General features: G+C 47.2%; 1 protein-coding gene across 1 annotated transcript; it reads right to left on the minus strand.

Moving 5' to 3' along the window:
- Positions 1–442: 442 nt before the first annotated feature.
- LOC120236396 lies at positions 443–3,878 on the minus strand. The gene is made up of 2 exons (XM_039239175.1): positions 3,467–3,878; positions 443–3,029 (listed from the first exon to the last, which is right to left on the minus strand). The coding sequence occupies exons 1-2, from the start codon at positions 3,870–3,872 to the stop codon at positions 2,797–2,799; spliced, it is 639 nt and encodes a 212-aa protein (XP_039095106.1). The 5' UTR covers positions 3,873–3,878; the 3' UTR covers positions 443–2,796.
- Between the last annotated feature and the right edge of the window lie 16,115 nt (positions 3,879–19,993).

Below are 19,993 nucleotides of genomic sequence, written 5' to 3' on the forward strand. Positions count from 1 at the left end.
CGAACCACAAGATCATGACGTGAGCTGGAGTTAGATTCTTAACCGACTCAGCCACCCAGGCGCCCTGCACACATTAATATGCATTTTTATTGCCTTGCTCTGTGCTTTTCCCTCACAGTACATGTCATAATTTTTAGTTATGTGGTTGATTAAGGTCCATCTCCCTGTTCCCAACCACTACAGTGTAACTCCATGTGGGTAGGAGCTTTGTTTTGCTGGCCAGTCTGTTCTCAGCACCCAGTCTTGCCCTGAACAGAGGAGGCTCTTTAAGAATTCTAGTTGCATAGGGGCACCTGGGTGATTCGGTCAGTTAAGAGTCCAACTTCGGCTCAGGTCACGATCTCACAGTTTGTGGGTTAGAGCCCTGTGTCAGGCTCTGTGCTGACAGCTCAGAGCCTGGATCCTGCTTCGGATTCTGTATCTCCCTTTTTCTATGCTCCTACCCAGCTTCTGCTCTCTCTCTCTCTCTCTCTCTCTCAAAAATACTTAATATACATTAAAAAAAGAATTCTAATTGCATAATATTAAATGAGGGACACTGAGAGATCAGAGAGGTTCTGATTTGCTGAAAGACATGGTGCCTCAAGTGAATTTCCGTACCTTGGGAGAACTCACTCTATACCATTTACTGCTTTATTCGTTCAACAAACTTTACCCATCCCTGTCCTCTCGTGCCAGGCAGTGCATTTACAAAATGATCCAGAAATGGACTTAGCCTCCATATGGTCACAGTCTGGTTGGGGAAGCAGGCACTGACCCTGGTAGTAATAATTCAGCATGATCAGTGCTGTAACTAGAAGCAGGCACCCGTGTGGGGGCCTTGTATGGCAGGGTTCATCGGTTCTGGTGTGTGGGGTCACGGAGGGCAGAGAGGAGGCAGCTCTTGAACTGAAGCCTGAGTAAGTATGCTTCAGAGGAAAGGAGGGGAAGGGCACAGTAGGCAGAGGGAAAGCCTAGAAGGAAATAGAACGTGGCTGGCCCAGGGAAGAGCTGTTAGGCTGCTTCCAGCTCGGCTCTGCCGTGTGGGGAGGGGAGGCGGGAAAGAGGGGTGGGCGGCAAAGGGCACCCATGCTTGCTCTCTAGAGACCGTTGCAAAAGGAGGAGGAGAACCGGTTGTCATTCTTACCCTGCTGGGATTCAGCTTTTGTCCCTTGTCTGGGCCTCTCTCTCTTTGATCCCAGCAAGGCCATTGTTTCCCCAGCACTGGCTTCTCTGCTTCAAGGAGGAAAATGTGGTCTTTGTTCTCCCAAGAGTCCTGCCCTGGTGGGGACCAGTGGGGAGGGGCTCCGTGTGAGGAGCCAGTCCCTGGCAGCTGGGGGGACAAGGGACGCCCCTGTCCCTGGTCCCCGCCTTGTGTGGGCTGCATAGAGCTCTCAGAATCTGCTTGCTCACTTGGTACAAACCCCGCTGTGATGGGGGTGGAGACGGAGTTCTGGGCAAACAGCTTCAGCTTCTTTATTTTGAAAAATTGCCTTTGTTAACATTTTCAGCCTGATCTTAATCTGTGAATCGAATGCAGCGAGGCCTGGTGAAAACCTGGGTTTGAATCTTAGCTCTACCGTTTACCAGCTGTCAGCTGGGGAAAGACATTTCCATCTTTGGGTGTCTCAGTAGCCTCTCTGAAAAACCAGGAAAATGGTGTTTAACCCACAGCATTGCCAGGAGGTTTTGTGTGCTCATCCGGTAGAATGTTAAGCACCTACTATGTGGCAGGCACTGTGGCAGCTGCTAAAGAATCTCTGGGGAAGGAGGGAGACTTGATCTGCCCCTCAGGAAGCTTCCCAGCAGGGAAGAGACCCAACACAGCCTTGCAAGTGATGCCAGAAGAAATGGCGGCTTGCTAAGGGGGCGTGTAGCAGGACTTCACTGGGTCCTGGGGGAGGAGTCACGAGAGGGGCCCCAGAAGGGTGATGCTCATGCTGAGGTTTGCTGTGCATAAAAGGAGCCTGGAATGTGGAGATGGTCCATGGATGTTCACTCCTGCCCCCCTGCCTTGGCTCAGACTCCTCGTTGACACCTGCCAGGTTTCTATGGGTTGATGAAACCCCCTCCCCTCTGGGGAGCTTACTCAGCTGAAAAGAAAGTGGATGCTGGGGGCCACTTCCAGGGGCCTGGAAATTGATGAAGACACATGCTAGGGAATGACCACGGGGCCAGCTGTGACACTTTCTGTGTGCCTTAATGAGACGTGCTGGCGCTGTGCTACTCGGAGCTGAGCTCTTGGCCCAGCTCATCAGGCTGGAGAGGGAGGGGCAGCCTCCAGAACACAGTGCTTTGTGAGAGGAGACAAATGGACCTGTAACTTGATCGAGGTGGCTGGGGAGGCTGCAAGAGCGGTAAGGGTGAAGAGCTTTCAGAAGCATGTTGGGGGCTGGAGGCAGCTTCCTCTTCTCCAGTGAGGGATGTGCAGCACAGAGCTGCCATGTGGAGTGGCCCTGAACCCGGGGGTGTGGGCATCTTTGGCTGCGGTGCTCACCTGTACGGAGCACCTTCTACAGGCCAGGGGCATTTATAGAGCGTGTGCGTTCATTAGTCCTTGCAGCAACCTGTCTGCTGGGGAGCATCTTTACCACCTTTTGGCAGATGACAGAGCTGAGGCTCAGAGAAGTGAAGTAACTTGCCTGAGGTCACACAGCCAGTAAGTGGTGAAGTTGGAAGTTAGATCCAGTTTTGAATGTCTTCAAACCCATAGTTCTTCCACCGTATTATGCTGCCAGATAATTTTTTGGACAATATTTCCTTCTGCATTTTCTACATATAACGATGATAAGAAGAATCCCTTTTATGTCATATATGTTACAAAGCAGACGTGCCCATGACATTTCCCAGCGTCCTCGTAGCGCCTTCTCTGTGAGGTGCAGTGTTACCATATTCGGGATGAGGAAATAGAAGTTCAGCCAGGCGGGTGGCTCCTCCACACAGCAGGGAAGCCAGAGAGCTGGGGCGGGTGCCCAACCACTTCCCACCGTTGTCTTGAGACCAACGTGGGCTCCTCAGGTATCCCCTGATATCCAGACTGTCTCCTGGTCCTTAAAATAAAGCCCAAACACAAACCGTGTATTTTTCTAACAAGCTCAAAGCCTTCACTTTGTTTTTAACTCTTGATAAAGCGAGCAGCCCAATTCCCCTTTCCTGGGGCCCATCCTGCCTAGAAAGGGCCGGCCATGTGTATTTTTCACAGGGGCTCCCACAAAGAATGTTGCATGTAATAGGAAACATGTGTCATTGGTGTTTGCTGGAGTGCCCCATGCCATGCCCTTCGCTTTGCAGCTGGCAGCCCCTTCTGCTGAAGCCCTATGGACACCTAGAGAGATTCCCCCCAGAAGAGCCCCTCCTGCAGGCAGAGCCGGGCACTGAGCTTACCCAGCTCTCTTGTCTCACTACCCCACGGGGGTCCTGGCTCACCTCAAGGCTCACATGTGTCTGATTTCAAGCTGGAAATGTGCATCGCAGCACTCGATCCTACCTTGGGGGGTGGAGATTATGATACAGTTCCTTTGTTCCACAGAAGGCAGCCAGCACAGAGATTCATGGAAATTGCATGAGGAGGTCACCGGGCTGCAGGGTTTGGTGGTTTGTTCTCTTCCAGGGGGTTGACCTTCCCCCGATCCAGCAGCTCTTTTGGTTGCCTTCTCAGGAGTGAACAGCACCGCTGGCTCTGTGGCATGCATCCCGGTTTCTTTCACCCGAATGTTTCCTGTTCCATGATCAGTACAGAAACCACTCTTGTTCTCCTTAAGCCATTTGCCAGTGGTTCTCTTCCTGGTTCCCTGACAGCTGTTGGGTTCACACCGTAGCCATGGTGGAAGGGAGGGAGGGAAGAAACAGATTGAGAGCTCACCATGCATCAGAATCAGGCTAGGTCCGTGCATGCGTGATATTAGTCCTTACCACCAATGGCTGATGGCGTTTATGGGTAAGGACACTAAAGCTAATGACAGTGGTGAAGCTCAAGTTCAAGATAAAGCCCCTTGTCTGAACTCATATTGTCAGGTGGTAGAGCTGAGATCCAATCTCAGATCTGTTTGAACAAGCAGAGTAAACAGTACCAGCTGTGGGGCAAAAGTTCAGAAGCCAGAGCCTTACCTGAGGGTTGGTGTGCAGTGGGAGGATGTGTCTGGAACATGATACACTCTTCCACATGTCCATACATGCCAGCCTCTTTCCTGTACTTTCCAGCCTCCTTTCCCCACCAGCCCTTGCTCATGTTTGAAGCATCCTCGTGATGGCTGTTAGGTGCCCCTCTTCCAACTTCCTATTTTTCGTACTTATCCTTCATATAGAAATTAGCACAATGACCCATAATGGATGTTTTTCTGGGCTTGGTTTGTTTTGTTTTGTTTTGTTTTTTTCAATTGGCTGTAAAGTGCCAGAAGCAGAGTTGATGATGAATCTCTGAATCCTGAATGCCTGTCACAGATCTTGGCATGCAAAAGATGCATGAGTAGATTCTTGTTGAGTAAAAGAGCGAACAAGTGAAGGGATGAACCTTGTCCCCAGATTCATTTTACCACAGTTGACCTAGAAAATCCCATCCTCTGCATTAGGAGGTTCAGGAAGATGTGGCGACATGTCTGAAGTACCATAGGTAGCCAGATGAAAGTCAGCCAGGACAAAATGAAACAAAGCAGCCACCACCACCACTGCCCGGGGTCCCCTGTCCTCCAACACAACACTTCGCTGTGATCAACCACCCAGACCTCCTATTTGGAACTCACGTTACTCTCTAATGATCAGCCATAAAACCGTAGCAGAGATTGCGAGCCGCCTGCCCAATATCCATTCTCTTTGTCTTGCTCACTAATTTAAATGAATTGGGAGTTGCAATATGCCCAGTTTAAAACAGACATTTCCCAGCCTCCTTAGCAGCAAGGGGTGGCCCTGTGATGAAATTCTGGCCAATGAGATATAACAAGTTTGGGAATGGGGTGTGTGGGAAATCTCTTTAAAAAGGAAAGGGTGGGACGCCTGGGTGGCTTAGTAGGTTAAGCGTCCGACTTTCACTTAGGTCATGATCTCGCGGTTCGTGGGTTCAAGCCCCGAGTCGGGCTCTGTGCTGACTGCCAGCTCAGAGCCTGGAGCCTATTTCAGAGTCTGTATCTCCCTCTCTCTCTGACCCTCCCCTGCTCATGCTGTCTCTCTCTCTCTCTCTCTCCTAGAAATAAATAAAAATATTAAAAAACAAAAAAGGAAAGGGTAAGGGGGCACCTGGCTGGTTCAGTTGGTAGAGCATGTGGCTCTTGGTCTCAGGGGTGTGGGTTTGAGACCCTCACCAGGTGTAGAGCATACTTTAAAAAAAAAAAAAAAGGTAGAGGCTAAGAAAGATAAAGGTCTTTTTTTGTTGTTGGTTTTGCTTTTCGCTTTTCCTTTCTGAATGTTGACATAATGGTAATGATAGTTGTGGAAGTAATTTTGGACCACGAAATAACCTTGAGGATGGAGATGTGCTGAGGATGGAGGAGCAGAGAGATAGAAGGAACTTGAGTTCTTAAAGACCATGGAGCCCTGGGCTGCTTGCTTCTAGACTTCGCACATGGGGAAGAAATAGACTTCTGTTTTGTTTAAGTCACTCTTCTCAGTTTCTCTTTATTTATTGAAAGATGCAGGAAGGGAAGTAAGGGGTCATCAACTCTGAGCCTGGTGGGCTAGGCTGTTTTTAGAAACAGAATCTAGAAAGCTGCTAGAGGCACACCTTGGCTGAATGGGTGTCCTGCAGGCTGCAGGAGAGTTCACTGATGGCTGTGGAGTCTGGGTTCACTCCCCAGCGCCACCTCCCTCCTGGTCCATCCACTAGGAACAGGGTAGGGCTTGGAGACTGGGCAGGGGGCGGGGTTCTGGGACCTTGGGCTGATCTCATCATTGCAATTTGGGGTTTGAATGGACTCCAGAGATCCTGAGACTGTCAGACACTGAAGGTTACCTGCCCAACAGCCATTTCTGCTTTGGTTCTTGTTATTAGAACACTGACTTTGTTGCTCTACGTGGTAATTCCCTTTTGTTTTTCCTGATTGTTAAGAGGCAATGTGATCACCCTCCTGACTCCCCCCTCCCCCTGCCCCCATGAAATACAAGGGGTACAGCTGGGAAATTTTCCTTATTCTTTTCTTAAGAGGTGCCCAAGAAAAACATTCAACTCCTTTTGCCTTTGGACATTGCTGAGTGAGGGTATGAAGTTTGGAGCTGCAGGAGCTGTCTCAACACCATTAAAGAATGACCTAGAAACTGATTTGTGGCCCTGATAGCTTTGGGGCCCTGTAATACCCAGCCCAGGACCCCTATATCTGGACTTCTTGCTTTGAGATAACAAATAGAGTAATTGATTATCACTTTTTTTTCCCTTGTAGCCCTAAGCATCTTAACTTATAAAGAATCTGATCTCTTTATTTGATAAATGTGGAGATGAGACTCAGAGAGGGAACAACTTGCTCATAGTCACATTATAGGTACAACAGTGGCAACTCAAAATCCTATTTTATCTTCTTCTCTAATAATGGAAAATAATCTTTTTTTTTCCTGCATTGCACATGGGGTCATCTCAAGAATCAAGTGAGAGTCCACACATGTTTGGGATACATGGAGAGCATCTTACTGGCTCTTCTCTTTCTCTCTCTCGATAGGTGAGCCACGGATGTGGGACCAAGTCCTATGCTACCACGATGAGCATCATCCCACAGCACAACAAAAAGAATAATCGTTCTTCACATTTACACAACATTCAATCATTTATAGAGTGTGTCAGCACTTGCCAAGGTTTTTCATATCCGTAATTTCATTAGATTTTCACAACACTGTGAGGTGGGTCAGACAGGGGTTATTCTTCCCGTTTTAAAGATGAGGACCCTGAGGGTCGGAGAAGCTAAGTGATTCACCTCCGGGAAATCTGGGCCTTGAAATTGAGGTGTGAGTGGAGTAGGTACAGACCTGTAGCAGGCAGTTCTAATGTCAGTGTTCTTTACTGTTTACAATGCCCTGTGTCCTTCTGTGGTCCAGGTCAAGACCCACAAGGGCTCTGTGGGGTAGACCACATAAGTATTTATCCCCACTTTATAGAAGACTAAGTAGAGGCTTGGAGAGGTAGAGGAGGTCCCAGAACCAGGTCATTGTGGCAGTAAGCTGTCATCCTTCCCGTATCCCACAGCATTTTCTGGAATCATTCCTGAGAGGAATCTCTGACCTTGTGGTGAGAGACGCAGATATGGCCGTCTTGTATAAGCAGCATGTCACAGGGGCAGAGAGAAGCTAAGTGGCCTGGCTGAGATGACTGTGCCTGTAGCTCAAGTATGGATCAGGGCTTCCTGGCTCCCTGTCCCTAGCTCTTCGTCCTTCTCCTCTCCTTCCACAGTAACAGGTGATATGGGCTTATGTCACCTCTCTAACGAATCACATTTCCTCTTGTCTGTCCTGGGAACATGCTCATCCCTCCACTGCCATAACCACTTTCCTGGAATAGTGTCTGTCTCGATAAATGTTTCTTAAGTGAATAAATGAATCTCTGCATTCCAAGCAAATGTTTATTGATGGTCAGATGCCTGGTGGGCCTTGGGGGGAGGACAGAGGTCAACAGGAACAAAGTGCATGTGGGAGCCTACCTTTGAGTTCTCATTATCCCCACTGCTCCGTGTCCTTGGGGGACCAAAGTGATATCCCAGGCATGGTTCAGACCTGAGCCACTCTGGGAAGCCCCAGCGTTCGCCCTCCTGGGGCTTAGAATAGGCACTGCCTTCAATGAAGCCCAAAGGCCTATTCATTCACTTTACTTACTCCTGCCTTCATTCTTTCCATCCATTCATTCACTCACAATAAACAGACCTTCTCCTGGCTCCTGGGTTTACCAAGACAGAGAGAGTTTCTGCCCATGAGTTGCTTACTGTCTAGTTGGGCCACAAATAATGAGCAGATATTAAAACCCTCAGATGAATGGCAACTGCAGGGATAAGCACAGGGTACTGTCGGAGTCTAGGGGAGGGGCATCTAATCCAGTCGGGAGTCTAGGAATGCTTCATATGCACTCACAGCCTCCATTCATGGAGAGCTTTCCCTGTGCTTCCGTCTGTGCCAAGTGCTTTACATTTACTATTTCTCATAGCAACTCTCTGAAGAAGCTGTTATCATTCCCATTTTACAGATGAGCCAACTGAGGCTCAGACCTGGGAGGTGACACTCCCAAAGTCACACAGTGCATTAGTGCTGGGGCTTCACCTTGAAAGCCTGGGCTCCTGACAGCTGAGACAGCCAGTGTGTCAGTGAGGTGACACCTGGGTTGTGTCCGGAAGGAGAAGTGTGAGTCATGTAGGCAAATGGGCTGTGGCGAGGGTGGTGGCTGCAGGGATCTCATGTGAGGTTGTGGTTTGGGGAATGGCCAAACGGACTTCAGACCAGATTCAGGCCATTTCAGGCCGCACCGGCAAAGATGGAGAGGTTGGAAGCAGCAGTAGGGCCAGTGAATGGGAGGTGGGTCCTCCCCACCCATCTTTATGGAGAGATTATATAGGGACCTCCCTGCCCCGTGGGGCTGGGGATGACTTGTCTCATAACCCCGACAACTCTGTAGTGACTGTAACCTTTGGGTGACAGGTTGCATTCAACATCATATAGGAAAGTGCTGCTGAAAAGAAGGACCATAGCCAGGCTTTTTGAGTTCGGAAAGGCTTTGGCCAGGAGGGCTAAGAAAACGTGTGGCTCTTGCACTCAGCGGGGGGAATGAGAGTGTGGTCTGCCTGGCGGCTGCGTGGGTAGAACAGTAGGCTGGGTGGGCTGCTCAGAACAGAAGAGGGGCTCTGTTTCCTTCCCTCTCCATCCATCTTTCTTCTTGTTTTTCACACGTACTCCCTGAACACCCGCTGTGTGTCCAGCATCGCCCCATGGTGGATGCATGGATGAATCCATCCCAATCGCTGCCCCCGGAGTACCTACAGCGTGGAAGGAGAGGTGGGCCATACTGATGGACATACTGGTTCATGATCCCACAGGGGCACCAGCTACAAAGCATTTTTAGCTTGATATATGTTTCTAGAACCCACGGGTGGCCAGGGAAGTGAGAGCAAAGATAATTACCATGGAGCCCCTATTTCTGTAAAGCCACCATTAGGAGAGAAACTCAAAAGACAGAGGGTAAAGATGGAAGCACATGCAAGGCACCACGATGCATGGACCAAGGAAGGAGGAGGAGGGCAGGAAGCCACGGATGGGAGACCACATCTGAGCCAGACCTTCATTGTTGCCGGGGGATGTCCCATTCCTGTTTCATGCACATGCTCTTTGAGGAAATGAATTTTCAGTAATTTCTCAGAATCCTGCACGCATCTGTAAAATCCATGCAGTGGGCTGTTGAGGGAACTGAGGCCCAGAGAAGTAAAGTAAACCAGCAAAGGTCACACAGCTGGCATGTGGCAGGGCTGGGAGGGAACCCGGGTCTTTCAGCTCATGTTCTTTTTAAGACACCCTGCTGCCTCCACAAATAACACAAGGGAGAAAGTGACAAGTGCCATGTGCCCATGCGCCGTCTACTTTTAGCCCCTTCGTTGGACCAAGGCCCAGAAAGTGTCCAATTGTGTCACATCTGTTCAAGGCTGCGGGTGATCTGTGGGCTCAGGCTTAATCCAGTAGGAGGATTTAGTAACAGAGGTTGCCCGGCCTCTCAGTGGGAGAGCTGGTTAATCCTCCAACCCCCCCTGTCCGGCTTCATCCTTCAGTCACACTGATCTGATCGCTGATTGGGCTGCGGCTCGGAGCCCCCGTTTTGGAGGCTTTGAAATGTGAATGGCAGTGGTAACCCCAAAGCTCTCCCTGAAGATGCCCTGGGGTTCAGGGCATCAGGGGAGCATGGGGCAGAGCCGACTTATCCAAGGCAGTGAGGCATGCAAAGCGGGTGGGGGCACTTTGAAGCCAGTGCAAGAAAAGGGAAGGAAAGTTTTAACACTGCCTGGCTTAGCACACTGTGCTGAATGTTTTACATACATCTGGGAGGAGGCATTTGCTGCCACAAGGACCTGAAGATTTTGCAGCAAGCTTGGAGGGCCAGTCTCGATGTCAGTTTTTGTGCCGGTATAGCAATGCCTGTCAAACCACGAGAGCGCAGGCAGCCCCGTCCAACCCCACCTAGAGTCCTCTGACTCCTATTTTGCAGAGGAGAGGAAAGTGGCCCAGAGAGGCCAGGCGGGGGGACAGGGTTAGTCACTGGCGCAGCAGAGACAGAACTTTAGGCCTTGGCCTCCAGGACGGCATGTGGGAGAGGGGCCGCCAACCCCGAGGAGGAGGATGGAGTTGGGGGTCCGCATCTGTGCACAGGAATGCGCTGAGTGCACGAGGTCCAGAGGAGGCGGGGCAGAGCAGAGAGGCTCCTGTGCCTGGCGCTGGGCTCCGAGAGCCCGGCTGTCCCAGAGAACTGCCTGTGGCCCCCACTCCTTCCAGAGGAGCCAGCCAGATCCTAGCTCTGCAGGGCAAAGGCCATTCCTCTGAGAGAATGACCCCTTTCTCTCGTGAAGCTGCCTCTTTCAGAGCTGCGGCTACCCCAGCCCCAGCCACTGAATGCAACTGCCCCGAGAAATAAATGGTTCTCACGGCCGGAGAGACGCTTCTACACAGTTTAATTTGGCATAATTATAAGTTTCCTCAATGCATTTTATTATGTGCATTGTTGTTTCAGCAAAAATTGTTTTGACATAGAGAGTTTTTTTATTATCGGTAATTTTTTTTTTTTCAGGTTCTTTATCATCCCTTCAGGCTGGTTTTCCCCACGTTCACACGATTCAGTGACAGCAGTTCCCGGGGTGGCTCTTTCCCTTTCTCCAGTTTATGCCTTAAAGAGGGAGGGAAGCCTAAATTACAGGGCAGGATTCTAGAGGCTGCAAAGCCAGGGGAAGGCCAGGTCAGAGGGCAGCGGGGGAGGGGTGCTCCCGGCAGTGGAGGTAACATCAGCCTCCCTGCACTAGGCCATCTCTGGCCGAGGAGCCTGGCACACCTATTGCACCCCGCAGGTCCCCAAGAGCACTGCTTTGGGAGTCTGCTCATTCCAGAATCCAATCCCGAATCTGTCGCTTGCTAGCTGCATGACACTGGACAAGTTCCTTAATGTTGCCCCTTCCTTCAGTCCAGTTTGCTTTCCAAACCGCTGTACGAATATTCTTAGAAAGAGCATGGCACTGTGCTGGGGGGATGCAAAGTCACCCATTCAATAAATATGAAATTTCCTAATGAAGCATCAGTTTTGTCACAATGTTGGTGAGGTGTGTGTGTGTGTGTGTGTGTGTGTGTGTGTGTGTACCAGCAACAATAATATTTATATTCAGACAGACTCATAAGCATCTGACTCTTGATTTCGACTCAGGTCATGAGTGAGTTCAAGGCCCCGCAGTGGGCTCTGCACTGACAGCATGGGGCCTGATTGGGATTCTCTGTCTCCTCTCTGCCTCTCCCCTACTTTCTCTCCCTCTCTCAAAAACACATAAACATTAAAAAAAGTAAAGAACACCTCAGCTATGGGGGCATCTGAGTAGCTAATTCTTTGAGAGTCTGACTCCTGACTTGAGCTCAGGTCGTGGGATAGAGCCTCACGATAGGCTCGACATTGAGCATGAAATCTGCTTATGATTCTCTCTCTGTCTCTCTCCTCCCCCACCATTACTGCATGTGTACTCTCTCTGAAATTAAAAACACCACAAACCGAGCTAGGTGATGGAGGAGATAGTCCACATGCTCAGATTTTAAGGCTGAGTAGGGAGCTTTGAAGATATGTGGTATTTGTCCTGGCCTGCTTCTATTTGCCTATTCTCTTCTAGTTCTTACCTGTTCCCTTTTTCGTCTGTTTAAACATACTTCAGAGAAAAGAGTGGCAGACAGCCATTGTCACTGCAAAATGGGTGTGACACCGCTTACCTCAGAGCAGTGGTGTCATGATTACATAAGAGAACACATTTCAAATCATCTGAGGCTTGGCAATGACTTTCTAGATGTAACACCAAAGGCGGGGTGTAGGAAGGGGAAAGTGGACAACCTGGACTCGATTCAAATTAAAAACTTCTAGAAAAATGAGAAACTTCTTCTCTGTGAAAGATACCATTAAGATGGGCAAAAGATGAGCCACAGAATGAGAGGACGTATTTGCAAAACACATGTCTAATAGAGGACTTCTATTCAAAATCTATAAGAGCACTGAAAACTCAACAATAAAAAAGTGGGCAAAAAATCTAAACAGGCACCTCATCAGAGAAGGTAAATAACAGATGAGAAGATAATCAACATCATTTGTCATTAGGAAATTCCCAGTTACAACAATAATGAGGTATCACTGCATACCTGTAAGAATGGCCCAAATTTAAAGCATTGACCACAGCAAATACTGGTGAAGGACAGTATAGCAACAGGAGCCATCCTTTATTGCTGATGGGAACGTAGAATGGCTGGACCACTTTAGAAGACAGTCTTGCAGTTTCTTACCGCATGATCCAGCAACTGCACTTCTAGGTATTTTTCTAACTGATGTGGAAAGTCGGTATGCAAACAAAAGCCTGCATGCTGGTGTTCATAATTCCAGAAACTGTATCCCCCCACACACCCAAGGTGTTCCTCAGTGGATGGATAAACTGTGGTATGTACATGCGGTGAAATATTATTCCACAGTAAGAGAGAAAAAAAAAAAAAAGAGCTACTAAGCCTTGAAAAGATACAGAGGACTCTTTTTCTTTAAACAACTTTTTAAATGTTTTATTCATTTCTGAGAGAGAGAGAGACACTGTGAGCAGGGGAGGGTCAGAGAGAGAGGGAGACACAGAATCTGAAACAGGCTCCAGGCTCTGAGCTAGCTGTCAGCACAGAGCCTGATGTGGGGCTTGAACCCACGAACAGTGAGATCATGACCTGAGCCGAAGTTGGACGCTTAACCGACTGAGCCACCCAGGTGCCCCTCGGATGACTCTTAAATGCATACTGCTAAGTGAAGGAAGGCAGTCTGCCAAAGCTGTGTGCTCTGTGATTCCAATTGTATGCTATTCTAGAAAAGATGAAACCGAAGTAGGGCTAAAAACATCTGTAGAGGCGGTACCTGGGTAGCTCAGTTGGTTAATTGTCCGACTCTTGATATCAGATGGGGTCTTGATTTTGGGGTCATGAATTTGAGCCCCAGGTTAAAAAATAAAATCTGTAGTTTGGTTAAAAAATAAAATCTGTAGTTTTCAGGAGCTGGGGCAGGAGAATTAAATAGGTGAAGCTTAGTGGGTTTTTTTAGGGTATGATACCATAACTGTGGATACATGACATTATGCACTTATCAAAACACATCAAACTTTATAGCACGGAGTGAACCTTAACATATACATATTCAAGGAAAATCATTGAGATGTCAAGGGATCCGGGATGAGATGAGAATGTGACAGAACGATTTAATTATATTACACATGTAGGACAAATTCAGTGAAGGGGGGGTGAAGGAAAAAGTCACTGAACTAAGTAACTTTGGAAATGAGTGAAATTTGTACAACTAAAGGCAGAAGGAACTGTATATAAGCACTGAACTTCAGTTAAAACTTGGTTCTCAGGGAATATGGGCCAACAGTTTTGATACTGGTATACAAGTATAGTTGACCCTTGAACAAAACAGGTTTGAAATTTGTGGGTGCACTTACATGCAGATTTTTTACAATACAATACTGTAAACATATTTTCTCATCTGTATGATTTTTCTTAATAACATTTTCTTTTCTCTAGCTTACCTAATTGGAAGAATAGAGAATATAATATGTCTAACACACAAAATATGTGTTAGTCAACTGTTTATGTTACCAGTAAGGTATCCAGTCCACAGTAGGCTATTAGTAAAGTTTCTGGAGAATCAGAAGTTATATGGGCATTTCGGACTGCATGGAGGTTGGTGTACCTAACCCATACTGTTGAAGGGTCACCTATATATTGGAATTGAACAATTAAATAAATGATGGTAGGAGCCCACTTTCTTCCTATTTAAGTGAGAGTCCATAGTTGAGTAAGAGGAGGAAGCTAGAATGACCCATGTGGTAATAATGGATTAGAGTTGAAAGTATTAGTGTCAACAGTGTTCAGCTTAATGCAGATACAAATGGCTACATTTGTAAGTATTTATGGAAATGTTTAAATACATGGGTTACAGTTAGCATACACACAAAAATTTCCTCACTCTGTCCACTGACCGTGCCTAAAGACAAGGACACTCCAGTCATGGTGAGCACATCTAGTGCCCAGATCTTGGTTGCTAACACCATTCTACAATAAGAGGATCAGTTTTCCTTAGAGACATGGCTGACTCAAAGACTGGGGCAGGAAATTTACAAGATGAGCTTAGGGCTTCTCATAGAACCAGGAAGTGAGGAAATGTTCAAAAGTAAAACAAAGCAAAACAATGATGGAGTATGTCGAAGGGATGTAGGAATCAAGTGAAAGGGCTCACAGTGATCAAAGCTGGAGTAATTTGAACAGCAAAATAAATAAGTTAGGATTTTGATTGTAACAGGAGCCCATACTGGTATAGACAAATGATTGAATAAATAAATCAGTGGAGGAGAATTCCCAATAATTTATATAGATACTGTGCCATCAAGGAGGTGAAGCACATCTCCCCACTCAAGTGTGGATTGCATGTAGTGTTTTCCTTCTAAAGGATGTGGGATGGAGAGGGAGAAAAACAGAGTAGCTTTACAATGGAGAAATCTGGCAAACTCTACCTCAGCCAGGTGTTCAAGGTCAGCATCAACAATGATAAGTTATATTGGTACATGGTGATATGATATGATCAAAATGACACTTGATTCCTGCAGTCTTCCTTCTCAAAACCCAGTCTCTCAAGTTATAAGAAAAACATCAGACAATGGCTAATTGAGGGACAGTTTGTAAAATACCTGACTGGTTCTCCTCAAAATTGTCAGGGTCATCAAAAACAAAGAAAGCCGTTGAAACTGCCACAGCCAGGACAAGCCTAGGAGGCAAGACAACGAAATATAATATGTTATCCTTGATAGGATCCTGAAACCTAAAAAGGACATTAGGTAAAGTATAAAGATGAATGAGTAAATACAGATATATCAGTTAATATGATATATCAACCTTGGCTCATTAATTGTAACAAATACACCCATTCGTGTACAATGTTAATACCTAGGGTATCTGCGTGTGAGATACATGACAATTCTGTACTATTTTTGTACTTTTCCTGTAAATCTAAAACTATCCTAAAGTGTGAAGTTTATTTGAAAAAATGGAATAATACCATAAAACATTATTTAGTAACTGGTTACTATTAAATGGTAATAAATGATAATGAGACTGAGAGATTTTTACTCGCTCAAATGGCCTACAGGGAGAGCACTCAGAGGAATGCCCAACAAGGCCAGTTCCCATAGGAGCTAAAATTTTCAAGGGCGTGGATACTGGCTTATGCCAAGGTTTCAGAGAAGGGGCACCATTATTCTTTATGAGACAAGGAAAGTTTTTCTTTTTCCTTCTGAAGGGGAGGAGGAAGCAGAATAAAACAATAACGAACATTTATTGAGTACTGAATTGTGCCAAATGCTTTATCTGTTCTAAGTGCTTTATCTCACTGAATCTTAATGAGGTAGGTACCATTATTTCCCTAGAAAGAAGGAAAGAGAGAAAAAAACTGAGGCCCAGAGAACTTGACCTGCCCGATAACATGCAGTTAAGAAGGGATAGGGAGTATGAAGTAGGATTTGAACCCAGGAAGTTTGGCTCCAAGGCCATCTCCATGCAGCTACTTGCAGAGAAATATGCCGGTGCCCTGTGACCACTCAAATTCCACTGCAGTGTTTCTGAATTCCTGGAATGTGTGGTGTGAGCTTATTTTCTGTACAAACAAGAAAAAGACGGAGTTTTCTATCTTTGATGACTTTGTACTCTCCAAGGCCAGTGAGAGTTTAGGTCACGTTTACTTAGATCTCTGAGTATCAGGACAAGGGGGTGGGGTGGGGGCTTAGTACTTCGCTGACACTGGATAACACTATTATTACTACTGGTCATTGCCTTCCTGCCCCACTACCTACCCACCCCTCACTCAATACCCTGGAGGCCCCTTCAAGTTGAGCTGCTTCCTTAGGGGAAACAGGATGTCTTCTCCAGGCTTGGGCCAGGTCCCTGGGGCTTTGGGGTGGGAAGAGGCTGTCCAATTGGTTAACACAGAGCTAGGCACCAGAGAGGAAGTAATGTCCCGGGAGTTGAGGAAACTGCCATTTCCTCCTCCAGCAGGAAGCGAGCGGCCTTGGCTATTCTCAGCACCCCGTGGCCATGTGGAGCAATGGAAATCACAGCCTGGCAGTGTCTCAGATTTGCCTCCTGCAGTTTAACAATCTCCCAGTCAAAATAAACTGGCTCCTTCAGTCTCCAGGGCATGGTTAAGGTAATAATTGAGAGAGAGAAGCCAGAGGCCTGGCTGTAGCACAAAGGCATGGAAAGACTTTTATATCAGACTGGTATTGGCTGCTTGTGCTTCATTAAAGTGGTTTAATTGAAGCATTGTGAAGACAAACAAACCAAGAGACTCAGTTACGGTTTCTCAAATAGCTAGTCTCCACCTCAGGAGGATCTGTGCTGATGGGGGTAAGGGGGCCTGTTGTTCCTTCAAGCGTGTATATAGGTTAAGTTTTAAACAGGAACGCTGCACAGTTTGGGAGAAAGGGAACTGGAAAATGGATCAGAGAGATTGGGGTTCAAATTTGAACTTCACCAGATGTGCTGTTTTGAGACAGTTACAACATGGCTGACCTATGCTTTCTTCATGTATCAAAACCTGCCCTGTTTACCTCACAAGGTTGCTCTAAAATCAGCTTTGATTCCTTCTTTGCTTTATCTCCTCATGTCCACCAGTTCTAAAACCTTGGAGACTCCCTCCCTCCTTCCCTCCCTCCTTCCATTCCTCCTTCCTTCCCTCCTTCCTTCCTATCATTCCTTCTCTAAAGGTTCACTGAGCACCTGCTTAATGTTTGGAAGTGATCTTGCCTTTGGGGATTCCACAGGGAATGATAGAGAATTTACATTTATTTGAGGAAGCATATAACAAACAAGTAAATACAAACACATGAGATAATTTATAGTGTGATAGAGCTATGAAAGAACATACACATATGTCTTAACAGAAAGCAGTTCGGGAGGAAGAAGTCACTCTACACGAGAGCATGGCGGCCTCCCCGAGGAGCATACTACTGGGATGCCTGGGTAGTTCGGTCGGTGGAGCATCTGACTCTTGATTTCTGCTCAGGACATGATCCTGGGGTTGTGGGACTGAGCCCCCAGTTGGGCTCAGTGCTGAGTATGGAGCGTGCTTAAGATTCTCTCTCTCTCTCTGTCTCTCTCTCCCTCCCTCCCTCCCTCCCTCTGCCCCCTTCCCTTCTCTCTCTCAAAATTAAAAATAAATAAATAAATAAAATGAATGATGTTTAACTGATGAGACAAAGTCAGCCGTTTAAGAAGGTGGGTCCCTGGGAGGGGGCAGGCCAACTGTTCATTGATAATGTGTGTGTATTAGGGGATTCTTGATACCAGAGAATGGTGATGAGTCAGACAGTCAAGGTCTCTGATTTTACGGAGTTTATGTTTGGGAAGAAGGGACAGAGAAAAATAAACACACAGGTAAGTCAAACCAGTTATTGATAAATAGTCTGCAGAGAATTAGGACAAAGGTTGGTTAGAGAGTAGAGTAACTGGGTGACCATGCAAAGGAAGCCTAAGGCAGGAAGGGCCTGCTGGTTAGATAAACAAAAGGAATAAAATGTCCTTCTGACCCACACTTAGATGTTTTCCATGCCCCACTGGCCACATTCATTGCTGCCTGGATCATGATGGCTAGGAGTCCCCTCCCCACTTACCTGTGGGAATTCCACGAGGGGATGGGGGGATGAGGGGAATGTGCACTCACACAGCCTGCAGCTTAGGCATTGCTGTGATGCTGTCCCCTCCTCGAGTCTCTGGCAGTCAGAGGCACAGCTTGACATCCTCACAGTCAGAAGGGCCAAGCCCTCCCTGATGGTGGTCTCCCCAAGGACACTGATGGGGGAGCTGAATGTCTAATAAAACTGATGCCTTGCAAAATGCAGCTGACTTGCAGAGAGTTGGGTCCAGCATATGATGCAAGGGGACCCCAGTGGGACTTCCTACCTTCGGGAAGCAGATAATATACTAGAGAGAGACCTGGCTTCATAGACTCCAAAAAAAAAAAATTTTTTTTTAGAGTGCCTGCTATGTGCTAGACTGATGTGAGAGGCTGGCAGTACCAGGGTAGATGAAAGCCTAGTCCTTGCCCTCACCTCTCATTGATCTTGGAGGTTAGTGGGCCTTTAATACCAAGGTAGGGCATCTGGATGCAATTCAAAGTGCCCCGGGAGGCATTTGAACCACTCGGGAAATTTTCTGTGGCAGGTTACAGGGAACCTAACCCACGCTGGCTTGAATAATAAAGAGGGTTTATTGGCACACCATAACTAAAAGGGCGAAATGTGACGAGTCCTCAGATGTGGTACAGTCAAGGCTCCAACTCTGGCTCTGTGATTCCCTTGGCTCCATGCTCCTCTCATGTGGGTCAGTGCCTCCCTCCAAGGTGGCTTCCCGCAGGCACGGAGGCTGTGCTTTTTCATTCATGTTGTGGAGAAAGAAAGAGACAGTGACAGAGACAGAGACAGGGACAGAGAGACTGCCCCAGAATGCGAACAGAATATCATTTCTGAGCTTCTGACTAATGGCCTCTCCCAACACCTTGCTCAATCTCTGCAGCGAAAGGAATGCAATGCCTGGATTACCAATTCCTGCAGCAGGGCTACTGGGAGTCCCCAGATTAGCTAACTAGACTCAGCAAACCACGGATTACAGGCAGGATGGATGCTGGGAAGTAGCAACAGCCCTTGTTAACGGTGGGAAGATTTCAGGCAGATTGCAGGAAGGTTGACATAACTGGTTTGCATTTTTAAAGATCTCTGTGCATTGGAGGAGGGAAAAAGAGGAGGCTGGGAGAACTACTCGGAGCTACTCCAAAGAGAGACGATGGTGGCTGGGCCCAGGAGGAGGGAGGCAGGTGAGGGAGAGCAGAAAGGACAGACTTGAACCTGGTCACTTAGCACTGAGTGGCAATGCCACGGGTCTTAACTTCTCTAGATCACTTTTTTTTTTTTTTTACAAATAGTTTATTGTCAAATTAGTTCCCACATAACACCCAGTGCTCATCCCCACAAGTGCCCTCCAACATTCCCATCACCCCCCTCCCCCACCCACACCCATCAGTCCTCAGTTTGTTCTCATCATTCAAGAGTCTCTCATGGTTTGCCTCTCTCCCTCTCCCCCACCATTTCCCCCCTTCTTCTCCCCCATGGTCCTCCATTAAGTTCCTCCTAATCCTCCTATATGTGCAAACATATGATATTTGTCCTTTTCTGCCTGACTTATTTCACTCAGCATAACACCCTCAAGGTCCATCCATGTTGCTACACATGGCCAGATTTCATTCTTTCTCATTGCCGTGTAGTATTCCATCGTATAGATGAACATCTTCTTGATCAATTCGTGTGTTGATGGACACTTAGGCTCTTACCATGTTTTGGCTATTGTTGAGAGTGCTGCTGTGAACATTGGGGTACATGTGCCCCTATGCCTCAGCACTCCTGTATCCCTTGGGTAAATTCCTAGCAGTGCTATTGCTGGGTCATAGGGGAGTTCTATTGTTAGTTTCCTGAGGAACCTCCACACTGTTTTCCAGAGGGGCTGTACCAGTTTACATTCCCACCAACAGTGTAGGAGGGTGCCCATTTCTCCACATCCTCGCCAGCACTCTAGATCATTTTCTAAACCCATAATATGGTTGTATAAATTCTTAGCTTTCAGGATTATAGAGATACATTAAATGTATCTACCATAATGAAAGTTCTCAATAATTGGCATTATTAGTTTTTACATCTAAACTCCTTAGATGACACACAAGTCCCTTTGCATTCTGGACTCAAATAACTCAGGGTGCATAGAGAAGGGGAGAGTC

Source organism: Hyaena hyaena, unplaced genomic scaffold (assembly GCF_003009895.1).
Source record: "Hyaena hyaena isolate Hyena2069 unplaced genomic scaffold, ASM300989v1 scaffold_5, whole genome shotgun sequence".
Lineage (NCBI taxonomy): Eukaryota > Metazoa > Chordata > Mammalia > Carnivora > Hyaenidae > Hyaena > Hyaena hyaena.

Coding starts and splice junctions, on each gene's coding strand:
- LOC120236396 (XM_039239175.1), bottom strand. CDS start 3,872: ATGCACGGACCTAGCCTGATTCTGATGCATGGTGAGCTCTCAATCTGT. Junction 3,030..3,466: donor CATAATCTCCACCCCCCAAG/GTAGGATCGAGT, acceptor CTTTATTTTAAG/GACCAGGAGACAGTCTGGAT.